We start from the raw sequence: 21,883 nt of genomic DNA on the forward strand, positions 1-21,883 counted from the left end.
TACATGACTAACAGCAATGCAACAAGTATTTGTTGAGTTAGGTCAATCAAATTGATGTAGCTCCATTCACAAACAATTCTGCTACACACACACACAAAAGCCACCAGAGCTCTTTACAAACAGAATCGTAACTTTCTGTACTGGAATTGTACCTTGATACTTAAGGCAGGATAGATGAAAACCATAACTACATACTGTTTATGGATATATCTCATGAAAGTTTAGTTCATTTAGTATTATAAAGCGTTACTGTTTTGCCTTGAATATTCACAATAAGAAAAGACAAAGAGTACAAAGCAATTACTCGATTTTTTGGTTTTTTAGAAGTAACATTTATTAATAACATTCTTTAAAGTGATAACTTAGAAGTTGTGAGGACAGGGGTATTGTCAGTAAACATACAAGGAAAAGTAGTAAGATTTTTATATTAAGTATTTCTAGCAAGGCTTTTAACATAGTGTTTAGCCCAATCAAATTTAATATTACAACATTCAAAATTGCTAAGTGTTGCAATCAGTTCTTTTGAATTTATATAAACCCATTTCAGTAGTCAATACTAACCTATTATTTATACAAAATTTTAAAATCCACTCTTAATTTCTGTAAACAAAGCACCTAAGCATTCAAAAGGAAAAAAAAAAGAGTTAGTTTACATCCCATCAAACTGCAGCACGCGCGTGTGAAACCTCAGGCATGATCAGACATAGAGCATAATTAGGCACAGAGCAAAACAGTTTCCACAGCTAGCTGCTGAATACACTTACGCACGTTGCCAAGGTGGTCTGAATTTATACCAGCTCCATTATCAATTATAGCTAAAAATTTAATAAATCCTCTACACAGAAGATTTCAGAGAGAAAAAGAAGTCATATTACATTGGTTTATAAAGCTTCCAAGGGCTTTGAGTACTGCATGACATTGAGTTATGACTTCTTTACCTCTTTCAAAGAGCTTTCAGACACTTACTTTGGCAGAGACTGGGCTTGTCAGAGAGCATGACAACACATCAGAACAGAAGTCTGCAGTCTGCTATCAAAACACTGAGGTATACTGTAATTTGTTATTAAGTGCCAGTCAGCCCAGCTGCCTCAAAGAAACAAAAATTTAAGATGGGGTGCAAAAATCATTCCGCTTTGGGGCTGCCTGTTCAAGCTTAGATCAGTAGAGTAGCGAGGGCCAACTACTAACATCTGAAAACTGTCTTTTTTGTTGTTTTAGGGAAGTTGCAGTTATAATAGTTACTTCACCCATATCAACCTGCACCATCGTAATCTGTGTGAATAGCAACGGACATTCCGACTATAAACTTGTCTACATTAGGACTCTTGAGAAAAGTTTAAACTTGAAATCAATCAAGTAAAGCAGTAGATTTGTGGTAAGCCTTTGTGACCGCCAATATGGATACTTCCAAAGTAAATCTTGTTAAGCTAGATTTAATCTGGGGAAGTTTTCCTGAACAGACATGCCCCAAAACATCTATTAATGTCTAGAGGTGACCTTCACAGACCAACACTGAGGCACTTATGTGAAACAGTGCAGGAAAGCCTGCATTGCCGTTGCCCAGCATGTGCTTACTCAATTGTTTTCTCCAGGGTTCTCAAACTTGTACTGACTACAGGAATGACATTCATTTAAAGAATAGGAAGAATGTTTTAATGACTACCTGACATTACCAATAAGTGAACTCAGTGGTTTCCTGTTGTTACCTTATCCAGTCGTCTTTGGTGTAAAGTGTTAGCATTACAACTACAAATTTTCTATGCCTAATCCCCCTCAATTTGCAGTTTCCCAAGAAAAGAAGTGTCAAGCAAACAAACTTAAAAACTCTTCTAAATGCAAACTAATGATTTAAATTATTTTTCCTTTCAAATTCTTTAGAGTATTTAAAAGCTAAGATAAATTAGGATTAAACCACAAGTTAAACACATGCATTGGCCTTAACTAACACAGCAAGACTAGCACTATTCAAACCTGTTGTTTGTCTATCAACTGCAAAGAATTTTCAAAATTGTTTCCAAAACATAGGACTGGTTAGATTTTTTTTTCCTACCACCCATTTGTACTGATTCACAGCCAAACAAAGATCACAAATATGGACTAAGTCTCAATGGGTAGGAGAAGAGCCATGCCAGAGTTAAAAATTCAGAGTTTTTTCCCCTCAAATAGTTAAATTACACTTGTTGAGCAAAAACCCTCTTGCTTTTAGCACCATCTTCCTTGCTAACTATCAAGGAGTTGCATTTAAATTTCTAAATTTCTAGGGCCACTGTGTAAATAAGCCAATTTTTTAAAAATGGCAAAATATCCAATTAAAAAAAAAAAAAAAAAAAAAAAAAAAAAAAAAAAAAAAGACTACTACCACAAGTTAAAGTTGCCCTGTTATCTATTTTATGGCTTACAATGTATGTAGATTAACACACGCACCATCTGCTCCATTACTTGTAGTAATGGAACTACAGTTTCATTTGTCAGTTCCTGTAGTTTCACTGCTTTCAGTCTTTGCCTTCAAAATCTGTAAATAAATTCTATGAATGGTAGTACTGATTTCGAGAAATGAAACTTGACCAATCTTAATCAAAATTAAGACAACATTTCATACTTCAAGATGATATGGGCAAGAAACTTGTATAAAAATATATTGTATAGAAACACATTTGGAAAATTGCATAGAAAATATCCTTTTATTTAAATTGAAATAAGGCACGGTTTTACTAGCTATAGTTTGGCTGTAAAAATGCAAATCTATTATGTTACTAACAGTATCTTTCCATAAAAATATAGGTGCAGGAGTCTAAAAATAATAATAATAATAATAATAATAACCCCCCAAGCCCCAAACTTTTACACAGAATGTGAAATAATCTACTGTAAAAATTAACCAAATTTACTGTAATTTCTTTGTAGAGAAATTTGGAAAAATTGAACACTATTTTAAATCAGGATCATACATGTTATTGTCCTTCAGGCTGTTCACTGGCTGTTGCTGTGCCTTCTTCATTTCCTGCATAATCCAGATGTTCCATCATCTAAATGTAAAACAAAGATGATTCTTTATATACATATGTTTTTTTTCCATTGGTCCAAAGTATTTGTTAGCTAAGAGAAATATAATTAAACAAACGTTAAGAGTGTTTTAGCAGCATATAGATAGGAAATCCTCTACAGATGAGAAAAGTATGAAGTCAAATAAACAAAACACTCTTAGTTAATGCTTTCCACTACAAAAGCATTTTCCATCCAAGGATCCAAGTATTCTACAAGAAATTAAATCTGTGAGAAAGAAGTGTTCCAACAATTAAACACAGGGGGAAAAAAATTGGCAACTGAGTTTAAGGAAATTTTTCAAAGGTGGTTAGGAGAACTGGAAATAGACCCCAGAATCCTGCTTAATATGTACAGTTAGCAACAGCCTGAACAGAAAAGACTGTCTTCTCTTTTCATGCCAGTAAAAGCTAACTATACTACAGTTAGTAAAAAAACTAACTAAATGTATTAGCTACATTTCTTTGTAAAATTTCCTTTTATCTTAAAAAAAAATTACAAAAAAAATCGTAAAGACCTGCTGCAGAATACAATCTAAACCAAATTATTACATAGACTGGTTATAGTTTCAGATTAAAGTAACTCATTAAAAGTATCTGAGTAACACAAGACATTTTTGTATTTTTCCTAGTTAAGAACAAGCCTGTTTTTCCCTACCTGTTCTACTGTTAGAGTGCAATGAGGGCTCTGGTTACATCCCTGGGACAAGGCATTGAGTAAGTTACATTGGCAGTACCACACATTTGTTAGCATGACAAACTGAGACCCATTAACTTCAGGGCTTTGTAGTTTCACCTTGGGAAAGGAGAGGTTAAGGACTGGGCACAACTTTTAGCTGCCAACAACCAGAGATAGAAAATATGAAAGCTGTAAAATTAATGCCAAAAACAGAGCATGTCAAAGAGCTCATATGCCCAGTGTGGCAAGAGGAAGTCACCGATACCTTAGAACACAGGCAAAATACTTTCAGAATCAGAAATACCCTTTTCTTCTATATTAGGCAGAAAACCCTGCATACCTTTTCCCCCCATACTGATGTATCCTGCCTAGGAGTTAGAAAGCTGCTTGTTTCTAGAAGAGCTACTGAATGCATGGGCTTTAAGAACAGTAGCTTTTCAAGTTGTAAGGAAAGGATTACCTTCTTGCATTATTGGCAACTGCTGGAGGAGCCCTGGCAAAATAGAGCCAGGCTGCAACAATGTTGTGTGGTGTGCATTTAAATCTAGTATAAGTCTATATACAGGGCCAGAAGTCTAATTCCATTAACATCCCTCCCCTTCTCCAGTCATGTTCCCAGCTCTGGGCCATACTCTTTTATACCAACATAACTGGTTCATCACAAGGTATACAAACATAGCTTACTAAATGGAGGTTTGTTTAACAAAGCTGTTTCCCAAAGCAGAGGTGCCAGCATGCAATGCAGCAAGTGGAGATGACAGTTCCAAAGCAGAAACAAGTCACCGGGACGTGTGCTAAGGTTAGGAGAGCACAGTGGCCACAATATCAAACTATGACCAAAGCTAGGAAAGGTCTTTCATATTCCTCCCTCCATTTGTCAGACTTAAACAACTTCAGGTTTCATCTTTGGTTACATCCCACCAAGAATTACAGTAGGCATTAGTCTTGGTGATATAGCTAGGAATTAGATTATAGCAATAGCGCACACTCAGTCTAGTGCTGAATACGTCTCATGCTAACGATAATCTACCTTTACTTCACTATATCTAGAAGTTTGCCCTTGCACTGTGACCAAAATCCACAAGTCACCCAAAGCAAAATACTCCCTAGAATAAGAGAAATCAAACTGTCGTTTTGAATGAAGATTCAAGTATGTTTCCAGGAAAAAAAAAATCTAACCTATACCACATTACATAAATTAATGCCATATGGCTTCCTTTAATCTAGAAAGAGGATCATCCAACAGCTGGCATAAAGAAGCTGCTGTTGGTAAGTATTTCTGTAAAACAATTTCCTATTTAATCGACAAGAATTATCACTGTTAGCAACAATTTCAGTGCACCCCACAGACTAAGAGTCTGCACTTAATCCTAAAACAAGGTAAGTAGCAGAAAATGTGCTTACACTGAAGATATCATGTGTATTTAAATTCCAGACTTCTCATACATTAAGGAAATACTTTAAGTTAACTTCAGGACCTAAGTGGCTAGTAGAACATAAAGATTTGAGTTTTTTTGATGAACTAAAATACCACAAGGCTAAAAAAAAAAAATCTTACTTCCAATCTCTCAACATATAAAACAAGGACAGCCCACAACTAACTTGAAGACAGGGACAACAGATGCCTTTCTGAATCTGTAAGATTATACCGAGTAGCTTTTTCCATATGAGCATCTCAGTTATAGGTTCCCTCAGGACTACTCCATTCTTGGAGCCCCCCAGCAGAAGAAGGGAAAATCTTTACCACAACCAGAAGCAAAAGGAGGGGACAGTGCTAAAATTCTGGACAAAATTGTTTCAAGCCTTGGAAGAGCCAAAGGCATCAGACGTATTGTGGAGAGCTGACTAACATTTCTAAGGTGGAAGAGATTCATGAGCTTTTCTCACACATCTGGATTTCTGACAATTTAAGGGCAGAGGGTCAAGACAGATAAAACATCAAGTTATTTTAGTTACAAAATTATCTTGTAACATGATAAACTATTAAAAAAAAGACATAACTTCCCAACTGCTACCTGTAAGACAGTATGTAACATCTATACACAGACATGAATGTGAGACTCAATCTGATGATGTGACATTCACATAATTCTTAAACTCAAATCTGTGATTAATTTGCAAGTATCTCAAAAGCATGATTTAAATTTACAGGACTAAATGGCAGGCGCCTACTGTGCAACATGCCAATAACAAGCTTGTTTATTTTTTATTTCAGAGAGAGGTAAGAAAGTTTGCTAAAGACTTCAAGTTTAACAAATTCTGAAAAAGTTGCAAGACTATTCTCTTACGCCTAGAAGACTTTGAAGTTGCATTAGTGCACTGAATTTTTCATGTCATTGCTAAAAAGACTTAATAGATTGCACTGATTCTAACTAAAAATACTATCTGCATTTTTTTTGATTAAAAAAAACCCCAGCAACATACAAAGCCACTTCCTCCCTTCCTGTACACTTCACAGCTGCAATACTGTTCACGTGGTTGTGGGGAAGCTGGTGCAACTTTCCCAAGACAGACCTATGTTTCAATGAATTGTTAAAATATTTTTTTCCTGTGCAGTGATTCAATACAAATCAAGACTAATCCATAAGTCACACAGCACACCTAGAAATTATGATCGCACCATTAGGCAGAAACAGAAATGCTCTCAGCTAAGAATTATGGGACCTTAGCGATATCTTAGAGAATGAAGCATTTCCCATATGTACAAAGTAGTAACTGAAAAACTGGTACTAGCAATCCTATCCAAGAGCTGAGTGCAGACAGCAGGACAGAAGAGTTTTCAGTTATAAAAATAGAGGCTCACTATCTGATTTTAAATTTGCACTCAACCTTTCCTACTTCCTAACCTTCTCTTGTGTTTTATCTACTTTCTTTTCTGTTAAGGCTTTCTATCAGACTTAAATTGTTAAAGTACTCTCTTAGGCAAAAGAAGCTAGCACACACACAAAAAAATACATCTTTAACTCAGAATTTAAGACACTGTGACTCAGAGTTCACTCTCTGAAAATTCATTCAGTGTATAGAGCAGATAAACTACGGTTTATAAATACATGTATTAATAACTCCAGACTGCTGATTCTAATACAACACAAGATTATATTTAGATGCTTAAATTCTGCAAAAAGTTTATTTGGAAAGCTTGCATTGCTTTTCCCACATTGTGCTCACGACAACAAACAGTTAAAATAAACATTATCAGTGTTAACAGTCACGAGCTATGGCCAAGGAAAGAAACCAGCTTCTTGCCACAGACTAGAAACTGTGCAGCAAGACCACAGAAGCTGGTCCAAATCCTTGCTCCCTAACGCGCAGCAAACATTGCGGACAACACAGGATGAAGTATACCGTTGAGCAACTTGATCACAGGGAGATCGTAGGCACAGTTACTAAAGACAAATTGAAACGCTGAACACAGAGGCAGAGGACAACAGAATTATTGCTCAGCACTAAGCAGGTTTTCATAACAGTGCAGTGGCGCAGAAAAATTAGGTGAAGGACTAGTTCACCTGCAAATATAAGTATCTCCACTTAGATAACAGTAGGTTAACTAACACCAATCTTAAGTGTTTGAAGGTACTCAGAGGGATTGGGAAAATATGGAGTAGTGAGGCATACAAGGCCTCACTTCGGTCTTAAGAATCATGGCTCCATTGGTCTTTTAAGTTCTGTGTTCCTTAAAAAAAATGAATAAAAAAAAGCGTAAGAGCAGATTTACTTCTGCAGCTTGTCTTCACTTTAAATTTAGTTTCAAGCACATTTTTCTGCGTTTTTGTCAGAAATTAAAAAATACTTTCAATTTGATTGGAAAAAAATGAGAGCAGATAGGCATAAGAATAGTAAGGAAAAACAACTTTTATTACTCTAACGAAGCATGGCAATGGCAGCATCAGACAGTCTTCATTAGCTGATAAAAAGGCAGCCAAGCTGCTGCAGAAATTCATACAAAATTATTTTTGGATTAGAAAGTCTTTTCCCAAGTAACTTCAAGCCAATGCTATAACAAGGGTATTTAATTGTCATTTGCCCTCTTCTAATGAATTATTCATAAAATTTTAAAAGAAAAACAGATGCAAAAAAGAAAGAAAAGAGGAAGAAAACGTGAAAAATAGCAAAAAGAGAAACCATAAGATGGTTAATAAAATTGCATTAAAAGAAGGCCATAATCACACCTTGTAGCAAAGGCGTCCTGCAGGAGTCCAATACCTAAATAGAATTCATTCCATTATTAAAGTCATATGCAACAAAATCAGAAAAATCGCAAACTCAAAAAAGCTAACTGATGAATTACAAACAAACAGCAGCATTCATGAAGTATAGTTATCTAAAACGTTGCCCATGTCAAACTAGGCTCTTGTACCCCTACACTTAGTACCTAAGCCTGCAAGGTTTCTCTGTCCGCAGAGGACACAGCAGATCTCTCCAGAAGTCTGTTTACCCCTTAAAAGTCTGTTCAGCTGATGGAGCAGCTCCAGTGCAGTTCAAGCTAACATTTTTTCAGCAGGCTCAAGGTAGTAAAAGATGGTCATCTACTGCCTTTCTACATCTTGTCTCCCTCAGAGATGAAGACTTGAACCCTCTCCTCCCCCATAGTTCAGTAACAAAATACAGATTATGTTGGAAGGGTATGTGAGAAAGATCAACACTACAGCACTACAGGATTCTGTAAATGAGTGCAACCTGAATAACATCCTCTGGAAAAAGAAAATGAATGTATAGTAAGTTTTTCTATGTACAATTACAGAAAAATAAGAATTTTGGTAAAGTTACTTGTTTAGTCACAGACAAATCTAACAGGGGAGGGAGGGGAAGAAATCAGCATTTTAAACTGTGCCAGATATGAAGTGATTTGACTTTAAAGCAAACTGAAGTTCAGAGAAGTTTTAATCCTTCAAGAAACCAGTTGAAAGGACATGAAGTAACTATTATGGCAACATAATGCTTCCAAGTATGAGTTTTTCTATAAGAAGTGAAAGTTTGGTTTGCTAAAGAGAAGCTTGACAGATTTATTTAGATCAATCTTACTCAGAACTCAAGAACTCAGAGCCCTACAGACCCAGAGTTATTTGGCTTTTTATGTGCAGCACTGTGCATTTTAGAATAGTCAATAGTCTCCAGTTTACACCCAAGTGCAGAGTAATCCAAATTCATTCTGACCTACAGAGAAACATTTCTATTCACTGGACCTACAGAAGGAAAAGGCTACTCCTTAGCTCATTCTCAACTATTCCCTATACTGTAATGTCCTTACTTTATAAGCTTTTTCTTTTGTAAACAAAGAGATAGGCAGCCTAGTTGAAGTCAAAGTTCTTTTCCCAAGTAGCTTCACACTTAACCTTCAGCTGAAGCAAATGTGGAATATTAGCCAGGTCACCCAAAGGCAGTGTTTAGCTGATAATTCTATAGGATTTGTATGACTGCAGTTTACATTTACAGGAATTAATAAAACCCAGCTTCCATTGCTTCATCTTAACTTTGCAATCAGAAGTTGGATAAGCAGAAGCTATATCTTTTCTCCAAATTAACATCAAACCCCCCCACCCAAAACTCTACATCCATTCTGTGAGCTGAGTTCAACATAGCCTAGATACAGAACATAAAAGTTTTTGAAGTTTAACAATAGTGGACTTGAGGTCTCTAAGACCATCTCCAGGCTGGTCTGTCTTATGACAGATGCCAACTCACACAGGCTAGTGGACCATGTAGTTGTTACAGCTAGGACAAGCTCAGGGTAAATGCACACATGTCAACAGGCAGAGGCCGATGCTCGTGGCATACAAAGTACAACAGTTCCTGGGTAGTGTTGGACAAAACCAAAAGGGAAACAGAGTACCTAGAAGTGCTAGAGAACATCTATGACTGCACTGTGACAGAAAGGCTATATAACCTTTCTGTTATAACCGGGTTATTTTATGGCTGAGTCCTCCACATAATCCTGACAATGAAAGACACAATGTAAGATGCATGGAAACTACTTTCTAAAATTCTAGTTGATAACTAACTTATTTAAACTGTATCTTAATGTAGGACTACTGCAGACTGGAATCTGCAAACTCAAGTCAGTGACTTGAGTTACACCACATCAAGATGACAGATGAAGACTGTAAAAACATGAAAAATTATGGGAAAAAAGTCACTTGGTCTGTGTTTTTGAGAGTTCTGTTTTTTTGTTTGGTTTGTTTTTCCTTAAGAGAATGCTGAACCAGCTATTCTATATCCCTTTAGCTTTGTTCTGTCATCTTAGCCATTAGGCTAAGATTTTCTAAGAGTAAAGTCTACTTTTGCTTATTCTTTCTGGAATATCCATTAAGACTAGCAAAAATTGGATTACAGGTAATACTAAGTAAATAGAGAATAATATACACAAAGGTATTAACCAAAAAAATACAAAGCATCCAGCCTACCTGATAACTGCTACCCTTCCAAAACTTTTTCATCTCTTTACGTCTCCAAGCAACAAGTGAGCTAGTAATGAGCGTACATGGTACAAGGTAGAGCAGAGCAGGTTGTCCCATCTTCATTAGTGCCAAAACAACAAAAGTCAGCACCATACCAACAGCATAAGCTATGGAAAAAAAATATATACATATATACACACATACATATACACACACATATGCAGAGTCAAGAACAGGTGAATTTTTATAAAGTCATTAGCGTAGCAAGTAAAAAAAATAATATAATGTTTATCTCTTTCAATATAATTGAAGAAAAAAGGTTATATACATACATATATACATATACATATATATATATACATATACATATATATATACATATACATATATATATACACATATATAAAATATGAGAACTTTCTCAAAGCAACAGACTACCATTAAAAGAACAATCAGCTTAAATATAGACAGGTATATTAGAAAAACACTATGAAGATACTCTTGACATTATAGAACCTTTACTTGATGAAAGCTATCTAGTTCTGACATTAAATAAAAAAAGCTAGCATGAAGATTAACATTGCTAAAGTGTCACATAATTACCTATTGTACAGGAAATATAATATACAGAAGAACTACTTGTTTGGACATCAAATCGTCGACAATAGGCAACCAGAAGCCCTTGAAGAGGGAAAAAAAAAGCAATGAAAAAGTAATAAAATACATAATCCTCCCCAAATCTCTGTCCCATCTCCAAATCAAAGCAGCATAAAGAGACTTTACAGTAAGACTTCCCATTATTGTGTGTACTTCCAGTTTCTTATCTGGAAACTACTATCTTATTGAAAGCCAAGAACCAATTTAACAAATACTAGGTTAAGCCTCAGAAGTCAAAACTGTAATGTAAATATGCTAGTGAGCTTGGTATAAAGGGTTTTCCTTTTTAAGCAAGCTAATTACAATGTGCTACTTACTATTTTGAAGTCACTAATACAGAGGAGTAACAACCCAGTTTTAATACTTTCCTTCAATGTTATTTTAATACTCTTTCTTAACAATCAGCAATTTTGCATCAGTAAAAATCACAGGGTAGGGAAGAATGCTCTATTCATGAGATGCTGATTTGTGCCTTTCTTAAGTAATATGCGCAAGACTCCAAGTCCATCTATGGTAAAATTCAGTTCTGAAGATCAAAAAACTTGCGATAAAGCAGCAAATACATTTTCCATTATCTCACCTCTAAGTATGTAATCCATGATACAAAATTACTATAAAGTCTTAGAAATCTCACAGAAAAAGTATTCTGGGAGATTTTATAATACTAACAACTGGAATTATCTATAGCAGTAGTATGTACATAATGGAGTGCTATAGAAAAGCAGAAAAAAAAAAGAACTTGACTAAGTATACTGTAACATATTAAGCTTTCTTATATTGTGGCTTTGGTTGTGTTCTGTACTAACAGATCGAAGTGCTGCATTTGATTCAGTAATTGTTTGGTAGAATGAACTCCAAAGCAAGTCAGTTGAGAAGCAAACATGAAATACTGAATTATAAGTTACAATTGCCAAAACCAGCTGCTCACCTGGGACAATAATGTCTCCAAAGCCCAACAACGAAAATGGCATGTCACACAGTGTTGATGCAGAGTATTCAAGTCTAGGCACTCTAATAACCACAGGTAACTGTAAAACAGTATTTTAGAAGCCCACATAAATCTAATCTAAAGTGTCCTGCTGCAGGTGTTTTATTTTGTTTGTTTTTTTTTCTGAATGAAGAAACATTTATAATATAATTATAATTTATCATTATTGGAGACTTTCAAAATAGTAAAAACCTGAAGTAAAAAACAGAAATCAACAAAGAGTGGATAAACTTAAGGCAATAGGTAAACCAGAATTTCAGATTTACAAATAATATGCAAGCAAAAGAAGTCAAGATGACATTTAGCCATACAATAACAAGTCTGTACAATCATCCTAACTATAGAGTATTGACCAATGATATCCAGGCCTTGAAGAGAAATTTGGACAGTCAGGTTTTCCCCAAAAGAATAGTTTTTTCAGAGGGAGTGATTTAAAAATCCAGTATCTGAAATACAATCCTTACTTTCTCATGGGGAGCTGAGCGTTCAGTAGGGACTTCCACCAAGTTTCCATCATTCTAGGATCAAACCCAAGTCAACAGGTATTTAATACTTAAAAGAAAATAGCAAAAGCTGGCTATATTTTGTGAGAAGGTTATGCTGAAAAGCACACTATATGCTAATTGAATTAGCTACAAAATGTCAGTATTTGTACACTGCACATAATAAAAAATTATTCCTACCTTTTCACTATTTCCAAAAGGACCAGCTGCAACTTCAACCATTATACTTGCCCCATTCTGAAATTAAGGTTGTTTTAAAAAGTTAGTGGTTTAATATACCAAAACATTCACACCACACTCAAAACCTGCTTGTACCTCATCTTACAATTCAGAATTGGACAAAATCTTAACTAGAAGAAGGAATGCACTAAAATCAATGTCATATATTATTATTATTATTATTATTAAGAACATGTCGTCCAGCCTAAAATGAGTGTCAAGCACCTATGCACACCCGCCACACACCAGGTGCAGCTAAAAGTTTAGCTAAAAGTGTGTCAGCCTTTTCTGCCATGAGCTTTCTGCTTCAAAAGGAAAGAAAATACTCTTGCATATAGTTCATAGTACACTGCAAAGCAGGACTGCATAAAGTACTACAGCATATTCTGACAGAGCTTCCAGGAAACTAGAAAACAGTAATTTTTCATCATCATCATCCTGTCACATAATCTGGGACAGCTTACTAATGGTCATATGATTGCTGTAGTTAGTCATATAACAAAGTTTATGGCACCTACATATGCATTATGCTCTATGGAACATGCAAAATGAAAATTGAGGGCACTGCTGTCTTGGGGGCAGGAGGGGAAGGAAGTCAGCATATATGCATCAAGAATACTGAAAATGCTAGTCTATTTGACAGGAATAGTGCTACTGTAACCAGAGAATTTTTTTGTTTGTTTTTTATTTTAAAGAGAAACTCACAGACATACCTTTGTGATAAATGGTGTTATGAAGACAAAAAACACATCATATAAAAGGAGAAGGCCTAGAAGTATCACACAGGACTGGCATAAAAAAAGAAGGAAATAATTACCACAAGTTTTCAAAGACTTGCACTGTTAGATTCCAGTACCACTACCATATCTCAATTTTAAAAATAATGCTTTTATTCTAGCATAATATTTAGAACTGGAGTTTTTTTTTTTAAAAAAATGTAATACTAAAAAACTCTTTCTTGTGCTTAATTATTTCTTGGCTGTTGAAAACTCTGCTTCCTGGGATTACACACACATATGCACATCATTTGAATGCTTTATTTGAATGCAACTTACAGTACCTTAAAGTTGGGCATCTTCAGTGTTTTAATAAAGTTTAGGCAGAAAGCAACTCCCAAAATATCTTGCAAAATCCAAGCCCACCTAAAAGTAAGAACAAGTTTTCACTCATTGTTTAAGCTCACTGCTAAAAGTCTAAAGACAATAGCAATTTTAGCTTTTACTGCAAATAGCAAAATTGCAGCATGAACTGGAAAACATGGAGGCAGTTTTTTGGAAGTGCTGCTACTGAAGAGACAATGATTCTCATTTCAAGATAGTCAGTTTACACTAGCCTGTGATCACAAATTGGTAAGTGTTCCTTACCGACTTGCTATGGAGAGAATGAGTTGAACAGAAGCAGTAGCAGGGCCCTGCTCTTCACTTGTCTGATTGCTTACTTGCTTAAACATTACATTATTGACTGGAAGACCTGCTTAAAATGTCTGGCTCAAGATGCTACTTAGAACTGTATTGTAACATCATTTATTTATGGTCCTATGCTTGCACTTCTATTTTTGCATTTTTTTTTCCTCTGTGGTCAGCATTAGCAATTGAGTTCCTCCACACCTTAATTTTTGTAACTCCAAATAACCATATAGTTCATTTGAATAGCTTTGTTCTCTATAATTCCCATGCTTGTTAAGTTTCATAAATATTTTTATGTCCTTTTAAATAGTCAGTGGTGATTAAAAGGATGCCATATTCCAGAATTAATTGCATGATGGGAATTTTGTTAATGAGAATTATTCATATTACTCTTTCAAGTCAGAATGCATCACTTACCTATCTTCATTTCGAAATACTGCCCAGACAACAGCTGCTGCTATGCAGAATCCAGCAAGAAAAATAAGCCTCACTTCAATGTTTTTGTTGCAACATGCAATCCTAAAAGATAAGCATTAAGTTAAACAGGGAACCTGCAACAGCCAAAAACACATGCCATCAGAGGTGTTTAAGCTGACAAGGTGTTCTCACCTTGAGAGCTCCTCCTTTGCCCCTTTATTTGATCAGGATTCAGCTAGTGTTATTCTCAGAACTGTAGCAGCAAGCCTCCTCTAGGCTGAGTTAAAAAAAAAAGCCCACAGCAGGTAGGCCAAGTTGGGCTTCTGTGGCCAACCCTCATTTCAGTAAACAGCCAGGAAAGAAGGCAAGCAGATGAGCTTAATTAATCCACTTCTACTGTGTAACGATTGTATCAACAGAACTATGCCAGTGAAGGACTGTCGCGTCATGATTCCAGAAAGGGATGGAGCAGGGGGAATCAATTTGTTTTTAGGACATCTATCACGGGATTCGAATAGAATCTCATATGTACAGCAAAATTGTGAACCACTATCTGTTTCCACTGCCTACTCAGTTTCTTGGACAGTTCTTGACAGACTTTAATTGACAGAAGTACTCTGTCCTGCAGCTTACCCAAAACTTGATTTTTTTTTTTAACCTGATATGTACCTGATCAATGTATGTATGTCCTGTATTAAGTAATGTGCAACCATACCCTTAGGCTTCCAAGCTTATACAGATAGCCAAGAAGAGCCTTGCAAGTTTGACTATTTTAAACAGTTAATAATGCTTTCAAATTAAGATAATGCGCCAAGTCTGCATTATCCCACACCACTATTTTTAACTACTGATTAGCCTATGGATACCTTAAATATCTATCAAAGGAGTTCATAATTATCTTTGTAACAATCCAACACACTAAACCATACAGTGGACAACGTTAAACATGCTAATGTTTTCCATGATCTTGAGTAGCAAACAGATCCCTCCCCCTCAAAATCCGGAGTTATAAGAATTAAGAGGTGTACGATACCTGCATTGCCCAAATGGTATTTCTCCGATTAATGCAGCAAGACAGTTGTACAGACTCATTGCAGATGCCAAACAAAAGACTGATATTATAACATACACTAGATAAAAGGAAAGAAAGATGGGAATCAGTGACAAAATACAATAGAAAAAAATGTAGCAAGCAGGAATCAAATACAAGGATATATATTTGATATAAACTGTTATCAGTTATAGTACTGCTCGATACACTGTCATCAAAAGATGAGAGAAAATGCTGAAAGCTGAAAGGCCTGTTCCATGACATGAGAGTGCTCATCAACATGTATAAGTACCTGAAGGGAGGGTGTCAAAGGGACGGGGACAAACTCTCTTCAGTTGTCCCGTGTGACAGGACAAGAGGCAACGGGCAGAAATTGAAGCACAGGAAGTTCCGCCTGACCGTGAGGGGGAATTTCTTCCCTGTGAGAGTGACGGAGCGCTGGCACAGGTTGCCCAGAGAGGTTGTGCAGTCTCCTTCTCTGGAGATCTTCAAGGCCCGCCTGGATGCAGCCCTGTCTACCATGCTCTAGGTGACCCTGCTGAGCAGGGAGGTTGGACTAGATGATCTCCAGAGGTCCCTTCCAACCTTACTGATTCTGTGATTCTAAGACCTGCATTTTGAAGTTTCTGAATGGAAAGAACATATTTTACTTTTTTCTTCTTCTTTCTCTAAAAAGGAGTAAAAGATCAGATATTACTTTTACATAGTTTTCCTTAATGATAGCTAAACTAGAAGTGCTATTCCACGACTACCAATTTTCTCAATTTCTGATAATAATCCTCACTTCAAATTTTCCCTGTAGTCACTTTGTCTGTTCATGAGGCAGTAAGGAAAATATTTTTAGTTTACTGGCTATTTAGTACTAAGACCAAGGACAAAGACTTGCATTCTCACATTCTTGTAGAGATGTATCAATGCTTTTTTTTCTTTATTTATTTCCCCCCCCCCCTTTTTTTTAATAGCTACGGAATTTCCCCTGGGAGCAGCATATCACACCATAGTTACAGCCTCCTTACCACCAAAAGATTTCACATACCTGCTCCAAAGTGCACAGAACTGGACTTCTTAGCAAAAAGCTGTTACATACATTCTTTGTACTATTCACATTTTTTCCTCCCCCTATTTAATTCATTACATCATCCCCTCCCCTTTTCACTTTCCCTTTAAGTGGTCTCTTTCTTCACTTCTTCCCAAAGAATTCCAGGGAATTTTTAGCCTAAACCATTTGATCAAATTAAATAATTCATCGGCCTTCAAACGGGACAAGTTTAGCAAAGGTAGCATTGCCAGTAGTTTAGGAGCCAAAGTTAAACAAAATCACTAGTCACCATAGTGAAGTTTCTTTTGCAGGAGGAGAAAAGATAACTTTTAACAAGTTCTATGGAAAGAGTATAGATCATAAGCTTTCAGAATGGAAGTTACATTGCTCTTAAAGAGGGTATTTTAAAACAATGCATGTTTTCTGGTTGCATGATCCGAGGGCAGGAAAAATCTGCCAGCGATTTGGAAACCATGTTTTACTGCTCTTGCACCACTGAAGAGGAACTTACATCACTACTAGTATGTCTTGATTTTATTCTATTATGGCACTGCCATATATCCCAATACTTTAAGTAGGGCACTGCAACCACAAACTCAAGGTCAACTTAACAACGGCTAACAAAACTTTCACTCTAAACACTATTAAGTTATCACTGCGACCCTCCCAACAATGTCAACATGCATGACCTACTTTATTACTGGTTGCTAGTCACCGCTCCTCCGCATCAGCTTCAATCAGAATAAGCACTGACAAGTCAGCCTTTGCAAAAGAAGCTCTCCTCCTTTTTAAATAGCAACTAGATTTCATAGAATCATAGAATCAGTAAGGTTGGAAGGGACCTCTGGAGATCACCTAGTTCAACCTCCCTGCTCAGCAGGGTCACCTACAGCATGGTAGACAGGGCTGCATCCAGGCAGGCCTTGAAGATCTCCAGAGAAGGAGACTGCACAACCTCTCTGGGCAACCTGTGCCAGCGCTCCGTCACTCTCACAGGGAAGAAATTCCCCCTCACGGTCAGGCGGAACTTCCTGTGCTTCAATTTCTGCCCGTTGCCTCTTGTCCTGTCACACGGGACAACTGAAGAGAGTTTGTCCCTGTCCCCTTGACACCCTCCCTTCAGGTACTTGTACACATAGATACGATCCCCCCCCCCCCCAGTCTTCTCTTCCCCAGGCTGAAGAGGCCCAGCTCTCGCAGCCGTTCCTCATGGGGCAGGTGCTCCAGCCCTCTGATCGCCCTCATAGCCCTACGCTGGACTCTCTCCAGTAGCTCCATGTCTCTCTTGTACTGGGGAGCCCAGAACTGGACACAGTACTCGAGATGAGGCTTCCCCAGGGCTGAGTAAAGGGTCAGGATCACCTCCCTCGACCTGCTGGCAACACTCTTCCTAATGCACCCCAGGATACCATTGGCTTTCTTGGCCACAAGGGCACATTGCTGGCTCATGGTCAACCAGTCATCCACCAGCACTCCCAGGTCCTTCTCTGCAGAGCTGCTCTCCAGAAGGTCAGCCCCCAGCTTGTACTGGTGCCTAGGGTTACTTTTCCCTAGGTGCAGGACCCTGCACTTGCCCTTGTTGAACCTCATGAGGTTCTTCTCTGCCCAGCTCTCCAGCCTTTCCAGATCTCTCTGAATGGCAGCATGGCCCTCTGTTGTATCAGCCCCCACCCCCAGCTTGGTATCTTCAGCAAACTTGCTGAGGAGGCGCTCTGTCCCCTCATCCAGGTCATTGATGAATAAGTTGAACAGGATGGGACCCCGTACTGAGCCGTGGGGGATGCCACTAGCCACAGGCCTCCAACTAGACTCCACGCAGAAGTCTTTCTGGAAGCAAAGAACAGATGCCTCACATAGAAAAGCATGTAGACAGGGGACTTGCCTCCTCTTTCTCACCCATCCAAACTTAGTTCAGTGACACCTGAAGATCTGATGACTGTCCTTGTGAAATCACAGAATCAGCAAGGTTGGAAGGGTCCTCTGGGGATCATCTAGTCCAATCTCCCAAAGATTTCCTGGTACTGGTTCTACTGGGAGCTTGAACTCAGGACCTTCAGCATGTAAAGCAGATGTGATAACCACTACGCTATCCCTCTACCCCCTTCAGCCTTCAACTCCCTCATATGTGAAGACAGCAGTTAAGAAAAAAAGAACGCATTAATTTTAGCTTAGAAATCTGGTTTTTCAGACCTATGTATCTAATGAAATTATGCAGAAAAATATAAATCAAATGAGATGATCCATTGTTTCTTACCTAACCATTTGTAGAAGAAATAAAGCAATACTAGCATGACACAACAGATGACAACAAACAAGATGACTGTTAGAGGGGTGAAAGTAACATTTTCCTCCTTCTTTCGTCTTGTTTCTCTCTCTCCAGGATTTGCCATAGCTTTCAAATTTTCACTGTTTTAAGAAAGCCACATATACATTTATCTCAGATGACAGATTTTGAAAGTTTTAGTATGATCAGAATTGTTATAAAGCATGTGACAGTATTTCAGTTTAAACTTTCATATTATTATTATTAACAGACTTCAAAAATTTCAGAAAATTTGTATGCTGATTTTTTTGAGTTTCTCTCCATTTTAATGGAGAGATGCTCTCCTCACCTAGCATAGATCACAAAGAAGTGATTCTTGAGAGCCTTTCCTAGTAATGATAATGTAATCATCATCTTCTTAAGAAGCAATCCTAGCCAAAACCCCAATCAGCATGAGGAAAAACATTCTGATGTCAAAACCCTTAGCCTTCTTTTCAGGATGTGTGCCCTCAGCTGTCTCAGTACATCACCTCCGGCTTCAGAATTTCTTGGGCTAAATGCAGTCAGTCACTTTTGACTTATCACATGTCTGCAGTAAGTCAAAATCATAATGAATATTACACACTGCTTTGAAATCTCAACTATAAACATTTAATTAAGTGTCTTCAGAAAACATTAGTGTTAGCAAGAGTTCTTTTACTCTTACATTCTTAATTAAAGAGTAAAGGAACAGGAAACAGGAGCATAGAGATTTTCACTGGGAATAAGAACTCTTTTGTTTTCTGGGCATACATACTCCATATTTAAGCCTCAACAGACAAAGTATGGAAACTGAAATTGTTGCATCTTAGTCTGTTCTTTGAGCAAACAGATCTAACTACTCTTTGTAACGACACGAGTGAAACTTGCCCATCAGATAGGTCCTGGGATTCATCAGGAACATGCTACCTATAAAATGCTGAATTCAGCACTGAAACAACCACCTTCAAAAGAAAAAGCCCACAGGAGCAAGACACTGAAGTTAGTGTTAAGTTAGATGAATCACCTAAGGAGCTTAAAAAAAAAAAAAATCACCCTAGATTTATGAAAGTGTACTTCTAAAAAGGTAATTACATCCAGGGTTTTTTTCACTATGAGAGACAACATTATATTTTGTTATTTTAACATTCAGTACAGCCACACCCTATAGCACTGTAGGGTAAAAGCGGTATAATCAGATCCAACCTTTCAAACCCCCTCCAACACACACACACACCTTTATTTCTTTAATCTTTTCCAAAAAATCATGAAGATTTCCATAACAACTAGTGGGAAAGAGGAAGCCTGTTATCATACATTATCCACTCCCTGTTGTTCTGGAGAAACAGGGCACTAGACCAGCACAGAGAGTGAGAAGCCCTATGCAGTGCAGTACACTGGCCCATTTGGTGTGCACAGACATCCAAGAAGCAATGCAGAATAAAATACCACGTACTGAAAGATCAGCTACCTCCAGTTTAACCCCACACAAAAGACAGTTCTGTGCATCTAGTGGGCTTCACTTCACTAAAACAAAGCTGCACACTCTTTGAACACGAGAGGCAATGCCGAAACCCCTATTATGCCCTCTTTTCCCTGCACTTACCACATTCTGTACCTTCTCCCCTCTCCTTCCCCTACACAGGCACTGCTGCTGCCTCCTTCCCCCTGCTTAGCTCCAAAGCTGCTACTGCTCTGGCTCTGCCGCTTCAGCCCCCGCAGAGCCACTCAGACACAACTGCACTGCATTTCCCAGTGCTCCCAGTTCCAGAAACATGGTGCAGGGATATCCTAAACAGCCAGCTTGGGCCAAACAGTTGTACAGCTCCTTGACAGTGCAGATAATATATACAACTGCATATGGGCCTTTTCCAGGTCTGTGCTGGTCCTGCCATAGTGAAGCTATAGTCAGGACTGGTGGAAGGCAGCTGTTGGTATTGCTTTAAGGCTTCATATTGCAACCTGCTTGATTTTAAACATGTCACCATTAAACCTACTTCATCACCTACACTCTGTCAAAGATACTGGAGTATTATGATGCTAATAGGAAATTTAGCAATTTGTCAAAATATTAGCTCACTCCTCGTCCTAAGATCTGCACCACCCCACATAGACTTGTAAGATCTACTACATAAGGTTCCTCAAACACTACTGGGAGATACAGAGGAAAGGATATAAACTCTTACGATGCCTTTCATGCCTGTCAAACTGATCTTCAGACTCTTCTAGTCAAGAAATACTTCCGAAATCATCAAATCAAAAAATGATTATTTTAATCAGAAAACCCTATGCACGATATGTTACAAAAACCTACAGATTTTCAAAGGTTACTTAGGAAAAGCCTTGCATCTAATTTAAGAAATCTTCTATTTTCAGAGGATCCTAAAACGTATGTATACGCATTGTAAGGAAGAAAAATATTATTGTCCCTACATTACGTGTTGGTGTTTAATAACTTAATAACTTCTGAGCCACAGAGATTATTATATCAGTTACCACTGACTAAAATAAATACCCAGCTCTGATTGCTTTAAGTCCAGACCCACAGAATTATTTGACTGAAGTTGCTCAAGAAGCTCAGCGCAAAGCAGATGAAGAATCAGAGGATCTAGATGCAATTAACTAGCACTGTAAATAACATTATTCCTCACTGATCATAGTCATAGTTTTCACAAAATTTCACATATTGAACAAACTTACAGTTCTGATATTCCACTCCAATAGCCTCCTAGTGCCACAGTAAACACAGCAATTACGAAGATGACAACCATACTGCAATCAAACTCTGGCAAAGGTGGTGAATAGAGAGTCACATTAATTTCACTTCCAAGAGTCTGAAAAACAGCAAACAAGTCAGTTCATAAGGACAAGAAAATTATTTTGCTTATTTTCAACATGATGAACATTATAATTTTCTACTCTTAACTTACATAATACTGAGAGCAAGTTTTCAGGTACTACACAAGATATGCTTTCCATACCACTTCCAGGATGCTCAGGTTTGTAAGCAGTCTTACTACTGCTGTGGGAACATACAGCTACCACAAGGCAAAATGGTGGTACTTTGTAATCTTTCAACGCTTCTGAGAACTCTAACTCAAACACTTTTCATCCTCCAAATACAGTAAGTGCTGTTGAAGACTTCTGCACTGCAGGAGAGTTGATCTGGAGGCAAGTTAACTTGGAATACACAGACTCCAAGGTTGG

The 21,883-nt window shown here is 37.5% G+C and overlaps 1 protein-coding gene across 4 annotated transcripts in view; it reads right to left on the reverse strand.

Moving 5' to 3' along the window:
• Window positions 1-308: 308 nt before the first annotated feature.
• The window catches only part of SPPL2A (signal peptide peptidase like 2A), a 30,223-nt gene continuing 8,648 nt past the window's right edge, over window positions 309-21,883 (reverse strand). The window contains exons 5-17 of one of the 4 annotated variants that reach the window (XM_062583774.1): window positions 21,377-21,510; window positions 18,650-18,801; window positions 15,339-15,435; window positions 14,306-14,407; window positions 13,543-13,624; window positions 13,196-13,270; window positions 12,444-12,500; window positions 12,225-12,278; window positions 11,701-11,800; window positions 10,719-10,796; window positions 10,122-10,282; window positions 7,890-7,923; window positions 309-3,026 (exon numbers count right to left, since the gene is read on the reverse strand). In XM_062583774.1, coding sequence (XP_062439758.1) covers window positions 2,995-3,026; window positions 7,890-7,923; window positions 10,122-10,282; window positions 10,719-10,796; window positions 11,701-11,800; window positions 12,225-12,278; window positions 12,444-12,500; window positions 13,196-13,270; window positions 13,543-13,624; window positions 14,306-14,407; window positions 15,339-15,435; window positions 18,650-18,801; window positions 21,377-21,510 — 1,158 coding nt within the window. In that variant the 3' untranslated portion in view covers window positions 309-2,994. The remainder of the gene's footprint in view (window positions 3,027-7,889; window positions 7,924-10,121; window positions 10,283-10,718; window positions 10,797-11,700; window positions 11,801-12,224; window positions 12,279-12,443; window positions 12,501-13,195; window positions 13,271-13,542; window positions 13,625-14,305; window positions 14,408-15,338; window positions 15,436-18,649; window positions 18,802-21,376; window positions 21,511-21,883) is intronic. The other 3 variants (XM_062583776.1, XM_062583773.1, XM_062583775.1) reach the window with 3 other exon arrangements.

This window comes from Rhea pennata, chromosome 10 (genome assembly GCF_028389875.1).
Source record: "Rhea pennata isolate bPtePen1 chromosome 10, bPtePen1.pri, whole genome shotgun sequence".
NCBI lineage: Eukaryota > Metazoa > Chordata > Aves > Rheiformes > Rheidae > Rhea > Rhea pennata.